We start from the raw sequence: 17,569 nt of genomic DNA, 5'->3' as shown, positions 1-17,569 counted from the left end.
CTTAAAATTCATAAATTAAAACAAAAAACGTTACTGTGTGTTAATACCAATATGACCATGTGTAAATTAATTATGTAATTCAGAATGTTTCCAAGTTCCACAGCAGCAATCTTTCTAGTGTGATACGTCTTGCATGCTGCGCTCCCAAAAGTATACAGCGCCAGCTGGCATTTTTGATGGTAGTACAAAAGATGGTCTGTATGAGCAGGACGTGGCTATGACGGAAACGGCAGTGCGCATGCTAATTATTATTATTTTTTTTTTTAATTAAAGTATATTTTTAAACTATGAATTTTAAAAAAATACCTTTTTGATTAAAAAATGTTATAATTTGTTATAAATGTTTCTATAAGAGCCGAATTATGTTCTATTAAATAATTTAGAAGCTGTAGACTTTTTTCTACTAGATTGGTAATTTCACCCACTGTGCCTCGTCGAGATTTCATCCCTTGGGCCCTACCCGACCCTATTGCTCTCCTTCCGAGCCACAGCTGGTGGTCGGGCTTTTGAGAGAGAGCGAGCTCTCTATGGTTTTCAAAACGGCAACGCAACCCTTATCGCGAGGGGTGGCGTGTTGTGGCTGCTCAGTAGCCGAAACTTCATGGAACGCGGCGGTCGTCACATAACAAAGTTTTACAAAATAACACCCACATGTGTGTGCATGTACACTCATGCATACACTCGTACACCTACATGCGTAGAGAATTTTCCAACTGAAGGTTTCGTTATAAGAAATGCTCTAATTATAATTCTCCATCGATTTGGAAACGTTATTCAGATCAGGAAAAGTTTATCAAATGAACAAAAAGCATTCGGAATTTAATTACAGCTTTTCTGATGTGTAAAAAGTCCAGAAAATTATCCAATCCGGAAATATTTGTGTACCTGTGTACGTTTTAGAAATGTATCGAGTTGCACAAAGTGGGGCGAAACTCGCGGCTCTCATGATGATGTAGTTTTTGACTCAGCAGCCATTTAAGGTAAATTGTATAAACAATATAAAATCAGGGGGAGATTCAAGTTTGTGAACTTACAAAAGTTAAGACTCTTAAAAGAGATACAGCCCATCAAAAGGTGACAAATAATTCCAAAGTGCAAGCAACCCCAACCCCCTACAACTACACACGAGTATATATATGTGTTCATATGTATGTATGTATACAATACATGTGCACATGCATGTATGTATAGCGTATAGCTAGGTCGAAGCAACCCTTAAGGGCTGGCGGCGATGGCAACGTGAAAAGCGACAAAAACAATGAAGAAACGGAACGGAACTCATGGCTAACAAAAAATAAGAAATAAATACAGACCCCCAGCATACCACAAACATTCAGAGTAAACTCAAAAACTATGTGTACAAATATTTATTTTATATACATATATATTCCTGTATATGTATGTAAATTCACTTTTACTGCATACAACTATACATATATACTATGTAGGAGAGAACATTAAAGTAATACCTGCCGCGCATTAATCATACCTACTTAAGTAAGTCCGCCTTCAGAAAGGAAAAGCAATTCCTTTAAGATGAACTCGATTATACTTACATAATATACCAAAAGCTGAATCTTTGTCTGTTTCCATTACATACAATAACAATACTCATACAGTACTCATCAGTTTGACGTAGTTTATTCGTTTATTGCAGTTAAAGTTTGATGATAACTGAAGTGGAATCTCCAACCTTTTGTTATTGACAACTGTGGCTGTGGCCTGCGAAACTTTGTAAGGAATGGAATCAATTAATGAAATCATGGATTCCCAGACGTTTAGCCAGGAACTGGTGGACGATGAGTTCATTACCGTTGGACACCAGAACCAGCACCAAGAGGCTGACTCCGAATCCGAGTCACACAGTCTACATGGTGTCAGCGGTGAGGCTCTTGCCATGACCATGCAATCAATGATGTCCTCGGCGGACGGGGCTGGTGAGGAGGAGCCTAGTTCTGTTGTGATGGTCATTGATGAAATCGCGCACCGTAATGTGCAGACAGCGTATCAGATTGTGCCTCAACAGCTGCAGATTCAGGGTAGGAATTTGCCACTACCATTGTCGTTGCTCCACCACCAGCATCAGCATCAACACCAAACCCAGACCCAGCATCAACAGCGGCAGGAGAGAATGATCGCCAGTAGCCCAGTGGACTTTGTTGGGTCTGATATTAGCTTGGATGGAATAGCTTCAGTGAGTACGGTGCTGTCCGAAGGGGTATCTGTCAAACAGGAGCACAAGCTTCTTATTGTTCGTCGAGATCAGGATTTCAGTCATGTTAGGAGTCCGTCTCAGGCCAGTAAACGTCATAATATGGATGAAGACGTTTCGAACGTCGGTGTTGGAATAATGGATGAGCTTTCGTCAGACGGCTTAGCCTGCGAGGAGGACGAGGTCACACTGAACCAACATCATCAACACCAACAGCTTCTAGAACAGCAGCATCAGTATGGCCATTTAACGCATCATCAAACTCATGGCCAAGTACATCAAAGTATGCACCATCGATCAGCTCAGCTGGCACTAGGACACAATGGAAGCGTTCACAGCGAGGTTTTATCGGTTATTGTACAGTCTCACGAGGACGACAAGGATGTGGATGGGGATGCGGATGAAGACGACGACGACGATCGAGACTCTGGTGGGCGCGGTCAATTACTCAGTCCTGTATTGGAGCACAGCTCATATCAAACATTAACATCTGTCAATGATCGCATATCACCGCCTGGTTTTAGTCCGACGTCGTATGCCACGCTGACACCTATTCAACCACTTCCGCCCATATCGACGATGTCCGATAAGTTCGCTTACTCTGGACACATCTCCGGAGGAGGAGGAGGAGGAGGAGGGGGAGGTGGAAGTAGAAGTGGAGCAGAAGGCACAACCAACTCATCCAGCAGCGCTGCAGAGACAGGTACTGTTAGTAGTGGTAATGTCAGCTCTTCTGGTTGTAGCAACAACGATTGCAGCTCATTCTTATTATCTGGATTATCTGGAGTACAGTCGCCGTATTCCTCTTACGATAAGTTGCCCTCAATGATTTCTCCTCCTCCTCCACATAACTACTCTGGTTCTCCATCCCACGGGCTGACCGGTATGGTAGTCTCGTGCGACCTGCATACGCACAGTTCCTCAGTGTCAGTGCCTTCCCCAGTAACTGGTGGATGCGTGACTCTTTCCCCGCACTCGGATTCCCCGCAGTTGCAGATAGGAGTTAACGTCAACGGCCAAAAGCGAGACGCGGTGACTACACATGGACATGCACACGGACACGGACACGGACACGGACATAGTCATGGACTCCAGCTGGTACCCGTAACTTTGCAGAAACAGGTGATATGCCTCTCACCGACCGGTGTTATAGGGGACAGTGTGGTTGTGAGTGATTATGAGTCATCCTATAGCGGGCATCACCATGATCATGAGCTGATAATGGCCACGTCTTCGTCGACAAGTTCAACGGCCGGACTTCAGCATAGTCCAACACTCAGCCCCCACTCAGTTTCTGCCGGTTCTGTTGTTTCCATGTCCTTACACTCCCCCGCATCGGTTGTCACCTTGCCCAACATTAATGGCTCGATACAAAGTCTCACAGCTGAAATGCCTGTTGTTGTCTCTCTTACACCTACCCCTCCACCTGTAACGGATGACGGGGCTGCAGGCATGAGAATGAACGACGACCCAAGTCAAAGACATCAACATTTCCTACCCAAAAGCCAAGATATTAGTGGCGATCAGTGTAGTATCCATAACAACCCGCAATCAGCCAACACAAGCCATCAACAGTCTCATCAAAATGGTTACCAGAACGTGCAGCAGCAGCAGCAGCTGTCAAAGTCGCATTCCCCAAAATCCAACCCCGGCACTAGTGGAGGCGGAAGCCGAAGTGCAAATGCAAGCGGAAGTGATATGGAAGAGATCAACACAAAAGAGCTGGCTCAACGTATCTCGGCCGAACTGAAGAGATACAGTATTCCACAGGCAATCTTTGCACAGCGTGTACTTTGCCGCTCCCAAGGCACACTATCTGATCTGTTGCGCAACCCAAAGCCATGGTCAAAACTAAAGTCCGGACGAGAAACGTTCCGTAGGATGTTCAAATGGCTGCAGGAACCAGAGTTTCAACGTATGTCTGCTTTGCGGATGGCTGCCGCCCAAATACCACAGCGTACACCGATTTCAGGGGGAACGGGGGTGAGTGGTACATCAGGATCGACAGGGGTAACTACTACCATAACGGCTACAGACTCGTCACCAGTTATGCCAACAATGACAGGAAACGGTAAATAAACTTTTTTTACTTATTAAACAACTTTTTTTTTTTAATCTTACTGATGATGGCCTGACCAGGCTTTTGGAAGCAGCAATTTTGCTGCATTGACCAGATACTGACGATTAGACAGCATGTGCGGGACAAAAGTTTGCATTCTCTCCTGATTGGTTCTCTCCTAGGAGATTAAATGGAAAGATTTGGTGATGTGTATATGATTTTTGGAATTCTCTGCTGATTTGAAATCTTTTCCAGAATATTTGTGTGTTATTCAAGTCTTGTGTGACTTCTAATGGTAGAAATCACATGGAGTAGTGATATGTCGGACGAATGCACAGACTGCCAATCTTAGCATTTATATTTAAAGCTTTGAGCATTTCATATTATGTTTTAAATCCTCTAAAATAAGCAGAGCATAAGCAGAGCAACCCTTTCTACTGCATGAATTTCCGTATCTAATTCTTCGTTGAAAGAATTGTTCTAGAACAATCTCCAAGCCTCTATTGTAATTGAATTAACATGGAGCTCTGTTATTTTCGTAACATAGAATTTTTTTTAAATTTGACTGTTTTTAAATTATGGTGTTGCAGTAACTCTGAAAATAGTGGTTGTAATTGCCCTTTTTAAGCTTCCCCTGAAAAGAGTGGCTACATTTTCTTCCCACCATAACATAGTACACTTGTTGAACATTTTATACGTTGTTGCTTTTATTTCCTTTTTTTGTTTTTGTTTTTTTGCTATATCTAATATATAAAATTCTCGTGTCACAAATTTTGTTGGTGAACTCCTCCGAAATCGCTTAACCGATTTTCGTGAAATTTTGTGTGCTTATCGGTTAGGTCTGCGCATCGGCCAACATCTACTTTTCATCCCGATCAGACCACTCCTTCGGTACCCGAAGCGTGGGAAGCGCCCATAGCCATCTGGAGCTGCAGCACCTGTGTGGCGTCATAAAATTCAAAGAAAATGTTATAAAAAATATTAAATTGAATAAAACTTTTCGTACATTTATAAAATCGCAGTAGGCCGAAAAAAAATTCGGTCCTGGGGTTTGAATATTGTTTATGATATCATTATTCGTTTTATGTCGGAAGCGAAAACATCTAAAAAACTTATAATCGAGAGAACATAAAATTTCAAGAAAAGCGGTCGAGCCTTTTCGGAGAAGTTCAATAACAAACATTGAAGCCCGAGAATTTAATATATTTTGAGCAATGCCAATAAGACGCAGAGGGGCCAATTTGAGTCGTCAAACGATCAAGTCTAGAACCATGCAAGATATAACAACGAATTTCAGGTGAAGAAAGCCAAGAACACAATGCAGATGATCGTGTGAGCATGGCGCAATTACGTGAATCATAATCGCAAGAGGCCCGAGATGAACGAAATCAACAAAAGCAACTAGATCGAAGAGTAACGTGCAGATACATAGATAGTCGACAGACGTAGATGAATTGAACAACAGCGCAATAAACGCTAACAATTTCATCGAGCATTTACATCAAATTTATTTCTTCGACTAGCAAAACAACGTTTGCCGGGTCACCCAGTTTTCTATATTTTTAAGTTCTGTATATTTTTGTTCGACTTATTATTATCAATAGTTTCATGCGTTGAATTCCACTCAAGGATTACTCTAGCGAAAGAATCAAGTTTTTCTATCAGAGCTATTATTGCTTTCTTATAATTTTCGAGCGATATCAGAGGTTCGAAATATATTAAGGTAACATTTGATCTGAGTCATATATAGTAAGTCTTACATCCTCTTTGTAGGCGGTAGCTACACCCCGATATCCATCTTCTCTGTGTTTTTACAAAAGGTTCAACATTTCTAGCATCCTAGAACTTAAATTGCGTAAGACTACTTCCCCTAGAATAGAGTTCCTAGGAATTGTAGGTCATTTTGTTTAAGAGATTTGATAGATTTCAATAAAATCCATATTCTCACTGTTTTCATGCTCAGTCTCAAATGTGTAAATACCAAACACGTGGATTTCTACCATTTCTGCCTTTCTGCTTTTTCAGGATTGCTCAGTGGATCCTCATCCTCTTCTTCTTCTGGTGGTGCCGTTGCCAGTATTGTCAATTGTCGTCGCAAGGAGGAACCTCAGATCGAGCAAATGCCGCAGCCAAAGAAGCCTCGTCTGGTTTTTACCGACCTACAACGACGCACTCTTCAAGCAATTTTTAAAGTAAGCTTCCAATATATATATTTTTTTTAATTATTAAATGAACAAAACATTTAGGAAACCAAGAGGCCGTCAAAGGAGATGCAAGTAACAATTGCTCGGCAGCTGGGATTGGAGCCTACCACCGTAGGTAATTTCTTTATGAACGCTCGTCGCCGATCAATGGACAAGTGGCGCGATGACGATACAAAGAATGCATTGCATTCCATGCAGAACCGTCAGCAACAACAGGATCATAACCAAAATCCAAGCAATAATTTATCACATGCAAACTACGCAAATATCCATACGACAGCGATGTCACCGATTGGCGCTTTTGATGACGAAGCTGATATGGAATTGGAGCTGGACAGCCACGATTTTGACTTAGGTGACGATCATGGCGATAATAGTGACGAGCATGGCGATATGTTGTGACAGCATAGCCGATGTAGGCAACAATCCGACAACAAGAACAAACCAAACCTAGAGACCAAGCTATTTGAAACTCGTACCCGCACCCGGACCCACACTGGCACACACACGCACACGCGCTCTGATATAGATATTTACTCTAATGCATCTGCATCTCGGAAGACAGTGAGAGTCCATACCAATAAAATTCCACCGAGGGTGGATGAGGAGGTTGGAGATATTCTGTTAACAGACGATGAGGGTGATGGTAAAGGTCATGTAGGTAATTTGGCTGAGATTAAGCCACAGTCAGATGTTGATGAAAATTGGGCCCCTAGCCCAAGTCATGGGCTGCAACAGCATCAAACCAACATCTGTATGGACGATTTAGCCATTTCTGATTACTTGGATGACCTAAAAGTCATGATAGTCTGCTAAAGCTTAAAAACTCACGTAGAATGTTGTTCCCATTGTAAAAAATTCAACCCTAAATATGTATAAAAGTTTAAGCTGTATACTTAGATAAAAAATCTAGTAACACTTATCACTTAGCACAACTCAAATGAATTATTCTTTCAAGATAAATTTATCTACAATAGTACTTTTGTAATATACATACTCACATGTAGGTGAGTTGTTGTGTTCGAGTGTCAGTGCATGTACATATGTATGTTGAGAGGCCAAGTTAAGGTCCACATATTTGGCCTTAGGCAATGGGTTAGAGATAGATGGACAAGGAACAAATGGAAAGGATTCCCAAAACTTAATTATTACCTATTCAAAAAGTCTAAGAATGTAACTGTATCTAGTCAAATTTATAAGATAAACAACAAACACACTACATTATATAGAGCTTAGAAAGACGCAAATAATTTATCGCAAAAGGAAATGAATATTAAAGTGAGTTACGGACAAGAAATGAGCTGTAAATAAGCAAAATACATATGTACTTATATGTATGCCCTTTAGTCCAACGCTTATCCGAACGAATAATTCGAATGCATATACATTGTAAATTTAAAACTTTCAGTGGAATTCAAGTTATGTTGTGCTTTTCTAAAACCACTATTTATTTCAAGAACACAAAACCGAAAAGCTCACAAAAATAATTTAATAATACATAATGGTGAACAATTGTTTAAATAATACTCAACTGCATCTGTAACAAGCACTTTTTTTGTATCTGTATGCTATTTGAAAGGAAGGGAAGGGCAATGATGCAATGATGCAATAATGCAATAAGAAGAATATGTATGCTAGTCAATTTAGTTTAAATACAATTTTTGCAACGGCAAATGGTGGGTTAATAGTTAAGAGCAGTCGTATAGTCCGCATCTATATCTACTCGTACTTATAGACCGATTCATAAAATAAGTGTATGTATAAATCAAATAAATGCAATAATAAATTAAAGGCAACCCAACCGTAACTATGTAAGTACCTATGTATGTATCTATGCCTTATATGTATACAATTTAAAAAGCAACAAAAAAGCAACAAAAAATTAATAGCCATCCAGTTTGTTTTTAGGTTTTTCTCCGCACCAATTTCAAGTTTTAAAATACAATTTGATTGCTTTTATTTGATACTCGTGCTTTTTGCACTTTTAGAGAACGTCGTTATGAATTATGAATTACATATGTTTTTGTTACACTTTCAGTTAAACTAAAACCAAATAAATATATAGAGAACATGCTAAGCAGAAGTCAAGCAAAATGTAATTGTGTGAAATCTAAACTCAATCCGCGATGATTTTTTATTTAATGTTATTTATACATTATTATTACAAGGCCTTGTCGTGTTGATCTTCGACTATATATTGATCTTTTGTTCCGGCCAGTCGGATTATTATTAGATTTTGTATGAAACTATTCGCATTGGTGGGTCTTTTTTCCCCAATCCAGGGGGTGGGAGGGGGTGTTGGGGTTGCACTCTTCCTCCCCTAAATGAGATTCTATTTACATAGGATGTTTCCCTATGTTTTCTGCTCCATTTCACAGAATTTGCAGGAGTCCACCTTTACTAATTTCGATTTCTTGAGGTGATATCTCAGGTGACAATGACCCCCCTAAAGGAGATATTTTTTCGGTGATGAGAGTCTTTTTGGACTGCCTTTGGTTTTCAATATTATTCCAGTGCCTGAGTTTCTCTTCTTCTTCTTATTTTCGTATAATTTCCGATCTGTGCCCACAGAACGATAAGTTCCACCAAAGTTCATAAGTTCATAAGTTCCTTTAGATCCTTTTAGTTGTTGATTCGACAATTGAACTTGGCTATCACCGCAATGTAAAGGTGGTCAATGCAAAGAGATGTTTTCTAATAAGTCATTACTTCTTATTCATTCTTTAACTATGTTTGAATTCATATATCAAAAGAAGAAACGAAAAAGAAGGTAAGCTCAGCAAGATTAGGCAAGATGTTGACAATAATCATCTCTTGAGATATTTCTCAACAGTAAATCGGTCGAAGTTACGATCAGACGAGTAAATCCACTTGCGTGACGCCATCGGTACTGAAAGAAATGCCGTTAATATCGGTTTTTGACCATTCTCCCAGGTTCTTATGTTGAAATAATCAGAAATCACGAATCAGTTGCTGACAGGACAAACATCCAGCAACCAACATAAGATCAGAGTACTCATGAATTACATGAATGGCAGAAGCGTTAAATTGTGGCAGGTCGACGTTCGCCGGGTCCGCTAGTTTCGAATAAGTAAATACTGGGGGTTAAAACCACGATTAAGAAGGGGATCACTGGAGTTTTCAATTGTCAAGTGGTTATGCTGCAGCAGCACTTCCACTGGGAGCAATCGGGCTCAAAGGATCTGATATCGGCGGGTATTCGATCGGCACTTGTGAACCGCTCCGTTGCGGTTAATTTCGCAGAAATTAATATAAGTTAAAATAAATAAATAATTTAGGCAGAATAATAAATAAATACTGGGGTATAAAAGCCACGATAAAGAATAGAATCACTGGAGTTTCTGTTGTTCCGTTTCCATAAGTTAACAAGCAAGGTAACGAACAGCCCTCTCCGACCACAACGGCGATGTATCAAGTTCGGAGTGCAACGCTCAGACGCTTTGGACACAGGTGCATCTCATTCTATAATCATGAAAGGTATAGCTAAAGGAAATGTGGAGCCTCTCAATGGGAAGGCAGGTGAAGAGGCGCACATAATAGGCATGATTTAAAAAAAATCTTAGAATTGCACATATACATTTTGAACACGATTTTATCGTTGCTGATATCGTAGACGACATCATTATCGGAGTAGATTTCACGATCCGTTATGGCTTTACACTGGATATACAAAAAAAAATTCTGAAATATGTGTGTGGTCCCAGGGTTTCTGCACTGATATGGATTGAATCCCGAGACGGCGGCTTATTAAGTTGTAGATGTGAACTTTTATTAAGTATTTAAATGGATTAAGATTATGATTAACAATGTATTTGTATGTGCGTATAGCTTTGGGATATGTGGATGAAGCTCGCGAAACTCTGGCACCGACTGACTCTCGCTCTCTTGATCTCTCCACTTAACCCTAGAAACCTCCTGCTGTCGTGATGTCTCTCTCTCTCTGCTGCTCAAAAAGGTTACTGAACATGGCGGCCACTTCGAGTCTCTCTCTGCACCGTGGACTCTATCCCGATTCCTACATATGGAAATGTAGAATTGCCTATAAGTTGAAGTAGAGACGACGGCTCGTGGGGAATATTTATGAATCGCACAAAGTCGTAGTGTCGCCCAAAATGGAAACATAGTGTGGATTAAGTTATGTCAGTGGGATGGAGATGAGAAGTTATTGGTAGTCGAGCCCGTAAAAAGGAATCTAAAAAAATTGGGTTAACTACTATCAAAACCTCAAAAGATAAAAGCTTCTTCCTTGTTGGAAACATTTTGGAACATTTTTGCATTTAATAGGGTAGCAGGAGGGACTACTTTGGACTACATAAAATTTACACAGGAAGTACAGGAACAATTCGACAGCTACCACGTAGGGTTCCACTGGCCAAGATGGAAGAAGCAAGATAGTTAATAACAAAATTGGAACGTAATGGAATAATAGAACCGTCCATTAGCCCATGGAGCTCTCCAGTAGTGCTTGTAAAAAACAAAGATGGCAGTACAAAATTTTGCGGTATCGAGAAAGCTGGACTACAAATAAATCCAAAGAAATGCTAATTTTTCCAAACTGAATTTAAATATTTGGGTCATTAAGTAAATACAGAAGAAGTACACACTGAAGGAGTCAAAGCTGACCTTACATTAAGTAACTACAGAAGAAGTACACACTGAAGGAGTCAAAGCTGACCTTACAAGAGCTTAGAAGTTTTGTAGGACTGTGCACCTATTATCGCAGATTGGATCCTGCCAGATTGGTCCAGATTGGTCGAAACCAGAAAGAAACTACTGTGTCACGAGAAGAAAACTATTAGCATTCGTGGCAATTATTCTATTAGGAATTTCATCTGCGAACTGATCACGCAGCACTTAGCTGGATTCAAGAGTTCAGGGACAGGGACAGGTTATATAATCTGTAAAGATCAAGAAGATGGTGAGAACCTCGCAATACTTCTAGAGGGCCAAAAACATAATGGAAAGACAACTCGGGAGGAGATGACTAATAAAAATCCTATCGCAAAGGCATACTGGTACCTGTGGCAAAGCTTACACCTCAAAAACGGATTTCTATATCGAGCATATGAGAGTGATGATGGGAAAACCATAAACGATTAATTGGTATTACCAAAGAAACGAAGCAGAGGACCACAATGGATATTGGATGTAGTGTCGGACACTTGGGCATCAACAGAACAATAGAGAAGATTATAAAACGATTCTATTGAATTGGTTGACAGGAATCAGTAACCGATTGGAACTATCGAAGTGACCGTTGTGCTGTGATCGAACACTAATTAGTTTCACAATGGCGATCTGGTGCTGTTTTATAATCCACAAAGAAAGAATTATCCCCGAAGCTACAGCAAAAATTGGCAGCAATCATAAAGTGAATCAATGATGAGGTGTATCGCGTTCAAAAGAGTGATACATCTCGAGAGACTAGCACCTTACTAAGACTAAGAACTTATTCGCGACGAACAAGCTTAGGTGGAGGACAGTGTCTTGGCTTGGGGCTGGTTGAAACAACACACTTTTAAAAAAAAAGTCTCTCTGCATAACATAAATACTCTCTGCTTTTATATCCTCAACTTTCCGGGTTGACGAACAGTGGAAACGCAAAAATAGTTTTTTAATGTTTTTATAATCATAAATTTGTATGATTTATACACAGGCAGGTCGGTGGGTCAGGCAATTTGAATGTAACGACACGCGGTGGGCGAACTGCTAGAGTTGTTTGATTGGCTTGGCTCGTTTGATTTCACAGACGCAGATTTCGAATATATCCGTGTGCATAAAGTGGCAGTCGCTCCGCGAGCAGGGCTTGCTCATGCTGAGGGAAACGGATAGGGCTTTGTGTTGCAGCGATTGAGCTGGCGCATTAGAAAGCCTTTTCGTTATTGAGACCGGATTTAATAGCCACCATTTGCGGAAGAGATGTGACCTGGGAAGAGTAAATTCCATTGTGAATCCAAATGTGAATCTAGTCATCAGGTGCGTGAAATTCTTCTGTGCCGCCTTTCACAGGTCTTTCTCGAATCGAAATATTCATAACGCATTTGCTGCAGTATAAATCGGTTCCAGTTCTGTAGATGCAGAGAATGTTTTTCTTCAAACTTCAGGATATATAAATACATATATAAGTAGATATCTAATATATAAAATTGTCGTCACAAATTTTGTTGCTGAAGTCCTCCGATAATGGCAATTGATGATGGAAATGATGGTTTATATTTCCTGGGTGCCCCTGGTGGAACTGGTAAGACATTCCTCATGTCAACGGTTTTAGCCACTGTTCGTGCGAGAGCAATATTCCGGTTGCAGTTGCTTCTTCTGGAATAGCAGCCACATTGTTAGAAGGATGCCGTTCGGTTCATTCAGCATTAAAGTTGCCATTAAATCTTCAAAATATTGAAGAACCTATATGTAATATTGCAAAAATCTACGCCATGGCCAAAGTTTTATGAGCATCGAAAATCATCATCTGGGACGAATGCACAATGGCGCATAAACGTGCTTTAGAAGCACTTAATCGAACATTGGCGATTTCCGCTAAACACTGCCAGTTATTTTAAGGCCAACGCCTACCGGCGAAATAAACGCATGCCTAAAATCATCAAGTCTATGGCGCTATGTGAATAAACTTCAGCTGACAACAAACATGAGAGTTGCATTGCAAAATGATACAGAGGAATTCCTGACTATCGGTAATGATCGAGTACTTGTCGACGATTCAAACGGATTGATTTAATTTCCTCAGAATTTCTGTAACTTTTTCATAACAAAAGACGAGCTCATCAACAAAGTATTCCCAGACATCATCTCAAACTACGATGGGGAACGTTGTGAGCTGCTGCTGCGAGCGTATTTCTACACTTGTACCCTATACTTAGTCAGTATGGCTCTCCTCCGCCAGACGGCCACTGCAAATTGATTTGTTCCTTTCGGTTTTAATAATGATCCGATCTGATCCAGATCTATCGGCAATCTGATATATATGGTCATTCTCTATGATTTTACGTTATTAGTTTTCTCGTATCTTCCATATTGTGGATGCCACAGATTTTCGTCTTTTGTGGGGGCGAAAGGGGGTCCGGCGAAATTTTGAAATACACGTGTTATAGTGAGATCTAGAAGGAGTATGGATACCAAATTTGGTTACTCTAGCCTTAATAGTCTCTGAGATTTGTAGATGCCTAGATTTCGTCTTTTGCGTGGGAGGAAGGAGGTGTAGCGAAATTTTAAAACAAACTTGTCAAGGTCTGATATCACAGGAGTGTGGATACCAAATTTGGTTGCTCTAGCTTTTATTATACCCGATACTCAAAATGAGTATTGGGGTATATTAGATTTGTGGTAAAAGTGGATGTGTGTAACGTCCAGAAGGAATCGTTTCCGACCCCATAAAGTATATATATTCTTGATCAGCATCAATAGCCGAGTCGATTGAGCCATGTCTGTCTGTCCGTCTGTCCGTCCGTCCGTCTGTCCGTTCCCTTCAGCGCCTAGTGCTCAAAGACTATAAGAGCTAGAGCAACGATGTTTTGTATCCAGACTTCTGTGATATGTCACTGCTACAAAAATATTTCAAAACTTCGCCCCGCCCACTTCCGCCCCCACAAAGGACGAAAATCTGTGGCATCCACAATTTTAAAGATATGAGAAAACCAAAAACGCAGAATCGTAGAGGATGACTATATGTTTTAAAATGGAAGATCTCAACCAGATCGTATAATTATTATAGCCAGAATCAAGAAAACAATTTCATTCTTTCTCGCTCTGTCTCTCTCTAACACACAGGTTTCATGGTCGGTTTTGCCAATTGCAAAATATGAGTTCAAGGATCTCAGAACCTATAAGAGCCAGAGCAACCAAATTTGGTATCCACACTCCTGTGATATCGGACCTTGACCGTTTTGTGTCCAAATTTCGCCACACCCCCTTCCGCCCCCGCAAAGGACGAAAATCTGGGGCATCCACAAATCTCAGAGACTATTAAGGCTAGAGTAACCAAATTTGGTATCCGCACTTCTGTTAGATCTCACTATAAAACGTATATCTCAGAATTTCGCCCCACCTCCTTCCGCCCCCACAAAGGACGAAAATCTGTTGCATCCACAATATTGCACATTCGAGAAAACTAAAAACGCAGAATCATAGATAACGACCATATCTATCAGATTGCTGAATCTGGACCAGATCAGATAATTTTTATAGCCAAACGGAACAAATCAATTTGCACTGGCTACGCAGCGCCCGACGTCACGCTCAGACTGATTTTCTGTCTCTCTCGCACGCACTCTTTGTCGTGTCGTTTAATATTAGCGGCGTCTGCCGGAGGAGAGCCATACTGACTTAGTATCGGGTATAACTGTAGAGTTGCGGTGTCCGCAGAGATCTAGGAACTCACATTTTGCAATAGCAGACTCATCTTGAGTATCGGGTATAAAACCACCAATAGATATAAATTATTGTGTATATAATCGATAGAAACATACATAAGACTATATTAAGCCAAAGTGATTTCCATTTCGCGTACGTTCGCGACAACATGTTTATTGCTATCATTATGAAAACTGGATGAGGGGCCCATCTTTTGTACTTAACAAAGAGCTAACAAAATGATACCGAATCGCATAAAAGTTGGGAACATTCTTTATTTCTTCAATTCACATATTATATTCAAAAGCTTTTTCTTCCTTCCCTGTCCATTTGTAAAATTTGCAGTTGAGGTTCATTCTATAGAGTATAATAGAATTTAATTTCAAACAATTTCTATTTGGCGCGCACCACTGGTCAGGCTCTCTTTGTTTTTCATGTGTTAGGATTAAATATACCGCCACATTACGAACCGGTTAAAACGGGAACGACGCGGTTTTTCGGCCAATGAAAATCGTCAAAAATGCATTGATTAACTAATTTGGATGTGCCGAGAAAACGTAACAGAAAGTGTAACATTCTTCATTCCATACCCTAGGGAAAAGGACATTGTAGGATTGCTGAAATGTTTTTCCTCCCAGGCTCTAATGAATGCAGCAACTAGTCAGTCTCAGTTGTAAAGGTATTTCAACGAAATTTTGCACTTAGTTGACTTCTTAGAGAGGCCAAGAATAGGTATTGGGATCGAGATATATATATATATGTACGAAAAAGAGGCATATGCATAAATATGTCAAAAACATTTCCATCTGAGAAAAATTCATTATTAGTTACTTTTTAAAGCAGCTTGGAAAACAAAATTTTAACAGGAAATAGGGTATATAAATGGTTCAAATACCATTGACGTGAAAACATTTTTTTGTTGAACCTTTTTTGTTTAAACCTTGTTTTAGTCAAAATAAAGTAAATGGGAGTACTAAAAAGTAATTAATCTTGTAGAAAGTTTATTCATCAATAAGATAAAACTATGTACGTATGTGGGCAGAGCTGAGGGTTTTTTTTTGCCACCATTATTCTCTAAAACCTTTTTTTAGACAAAATCCAATAAAAGCCAGTTTTAAAATAAACCAGTCAAGTAGAAATTAAGTTCATTAATTGGATAAAATTATGAGGACTTGGCTGAGAGTTCTATATAACTAGTAATATTCAACGGAATATTAGGATCGAGGAATATGGGAGTAAATTAATGAAAATTGAATCATTTTAGCGCGGTTCAGGTTTTACAATCAGTAATCAAATCAAAATTTGAGGCAAAAACAATCAAACAAGTCAAGTATTTAAAACAAGCCAGTCAAGCAGAAAATTGAGGCATTAATCGGATAAAATGATGCATATATCTAGCTAGTAATATTCGACGGAATATCAAAAAAGAGGATTATGTATGATGGAATTTGGATAATTCGTCAGTAAATTTACGGTATATTTTTAAAATGAGACGGTATATTTCTGAAGGTCGGACGGTATATTTTAACGATAAATCCGCGGACCAGGGTGACCGCTTACGGTATTTTTAATACTTTTCGGTAATTTTGTAGGTCAAAATTGACCCGACGGTATATATACAGTATATCGGTATATAATGGTATATTTTTTCAATTTCATCAATCTATTAAATTTCATTTTCAACGTTATATAGAAATCGAATAAAAGAAATTTTTGTAATTAAGCCAATCAAGTAGAAAATTGATTCATCAATCGTATAAAATTATGTGGGCATGGCTAAATGTTTTATATAGCTGGGAATATTCGACGGAATATCAAAATTGAGGAATTCATCGTATTTTTTGAATCGGTAATGGCCCGGTTGACAACAATGAGACTAATTCTATATCACAACATATAATATATCCATATCGTATAAACATGGTTTTTTTAAATATACCGCCAAACTACGAACCGGTTAAAACGGAACGACGCGATGAAAATCGTCAAAAATTAATTTTCATTGGCCGAAAGCAGCAACATGCAAGCAACAATGCATACCCTAGGAAAGGATATTATAGAATTGAGGAAATGTTTGTCATCCCAGGCAAAAACAATTAAGTCTCTGTTTTAGCCTATTGTTTCTTGTCTGTTGCGGGCAACATTAACTTGTAAACCGTGTTTTAGTCAAAATGCAATACATGAAAGTACTTAAAATTGGTTAATTTTGTAGAAAATGTATCTTTAAAGGGGGAAAATTAAGTAATCAAAGCTGATATAGCTATATAGCTTGAAATATTCGACGGAAGATAATTTTGGCAATACCCGGTTCAGAACAAATGAGTCCCATTCCATGTTCACATGTTCACATACCTTGGGGGAAATGGATGTTATAGAACTGAGAATATGTTTGTCATCCAGGCTCTAATTAATGCAGAAACTAATCAATCTAGGACAAGGACTTTATTAATTACGTTTGAAAGCAGCTTGGAAAACCAGTATTTTTATATAATATTAACGAAATAGGGTATACAAATACACATACTCTGTTTGACAAGAAATGAGTCTGCAAATACCAACAACATTGACGTCACAACACTGCGACTATTTTTTTTTTTTTTTTTTTGTTCAACTGTTTTGTTGAAACCTTGTTTTAGTCAAAATACAATAAAAGCATGGACTAAAATCTAACAGATTTTGTAGAAAATTTATTCATCAATGGCCTAAAAC

At 39.3% G+C, this 17,569-nt stretch overlaps 1 protein-coding gene across 1 annotated transcript; it reads left to right on the top strand.

Annotated features, from left to right (window-relative positions):
* The first annotated feature begins 586 nt into the window (after positions 1-586).
* On the top strand, positions 587-8,579 carry LOC108164447 (homeobox protein onecut). Its single transcript, XM_017300161.2, has 4 exons — positions 587-980; positions 1,658-4,283; positions 6,297-6,463; positions 6,518-8,579. Exons 2-4 carry the CDS (start codon positions 1,742-1,744, stop codon positions 6,875-6,877), a joined length of 3,069 nt encoding a protein of 1,022 aa, XP_017155650.1. The 5' UTR covers positions 587-980; positions 1,658-1,741; the 3' UTR covers positions 6,878-8,579.
* The last annotated feature ends 8,990 nt before the right edge of the window (positions 8,580-17,569 follow it).

This window comes from Drosophila miranda, chromosome 5 (assembly GCF_003369915.1).
Source record: "Drosophila miranda strain MSH22 chromosome 5, D.miranda_PacBio2.1, whole genome shotgun sequence".
NCBI lineage: Eukaryota > Metazoa > Arthropoda > Insecta > Diptera > Drosophilidae > Drosophila > Drosophila miranda.
This window is presented reverse-complemented; position numbering and strand designations above follow the sequence as displayed.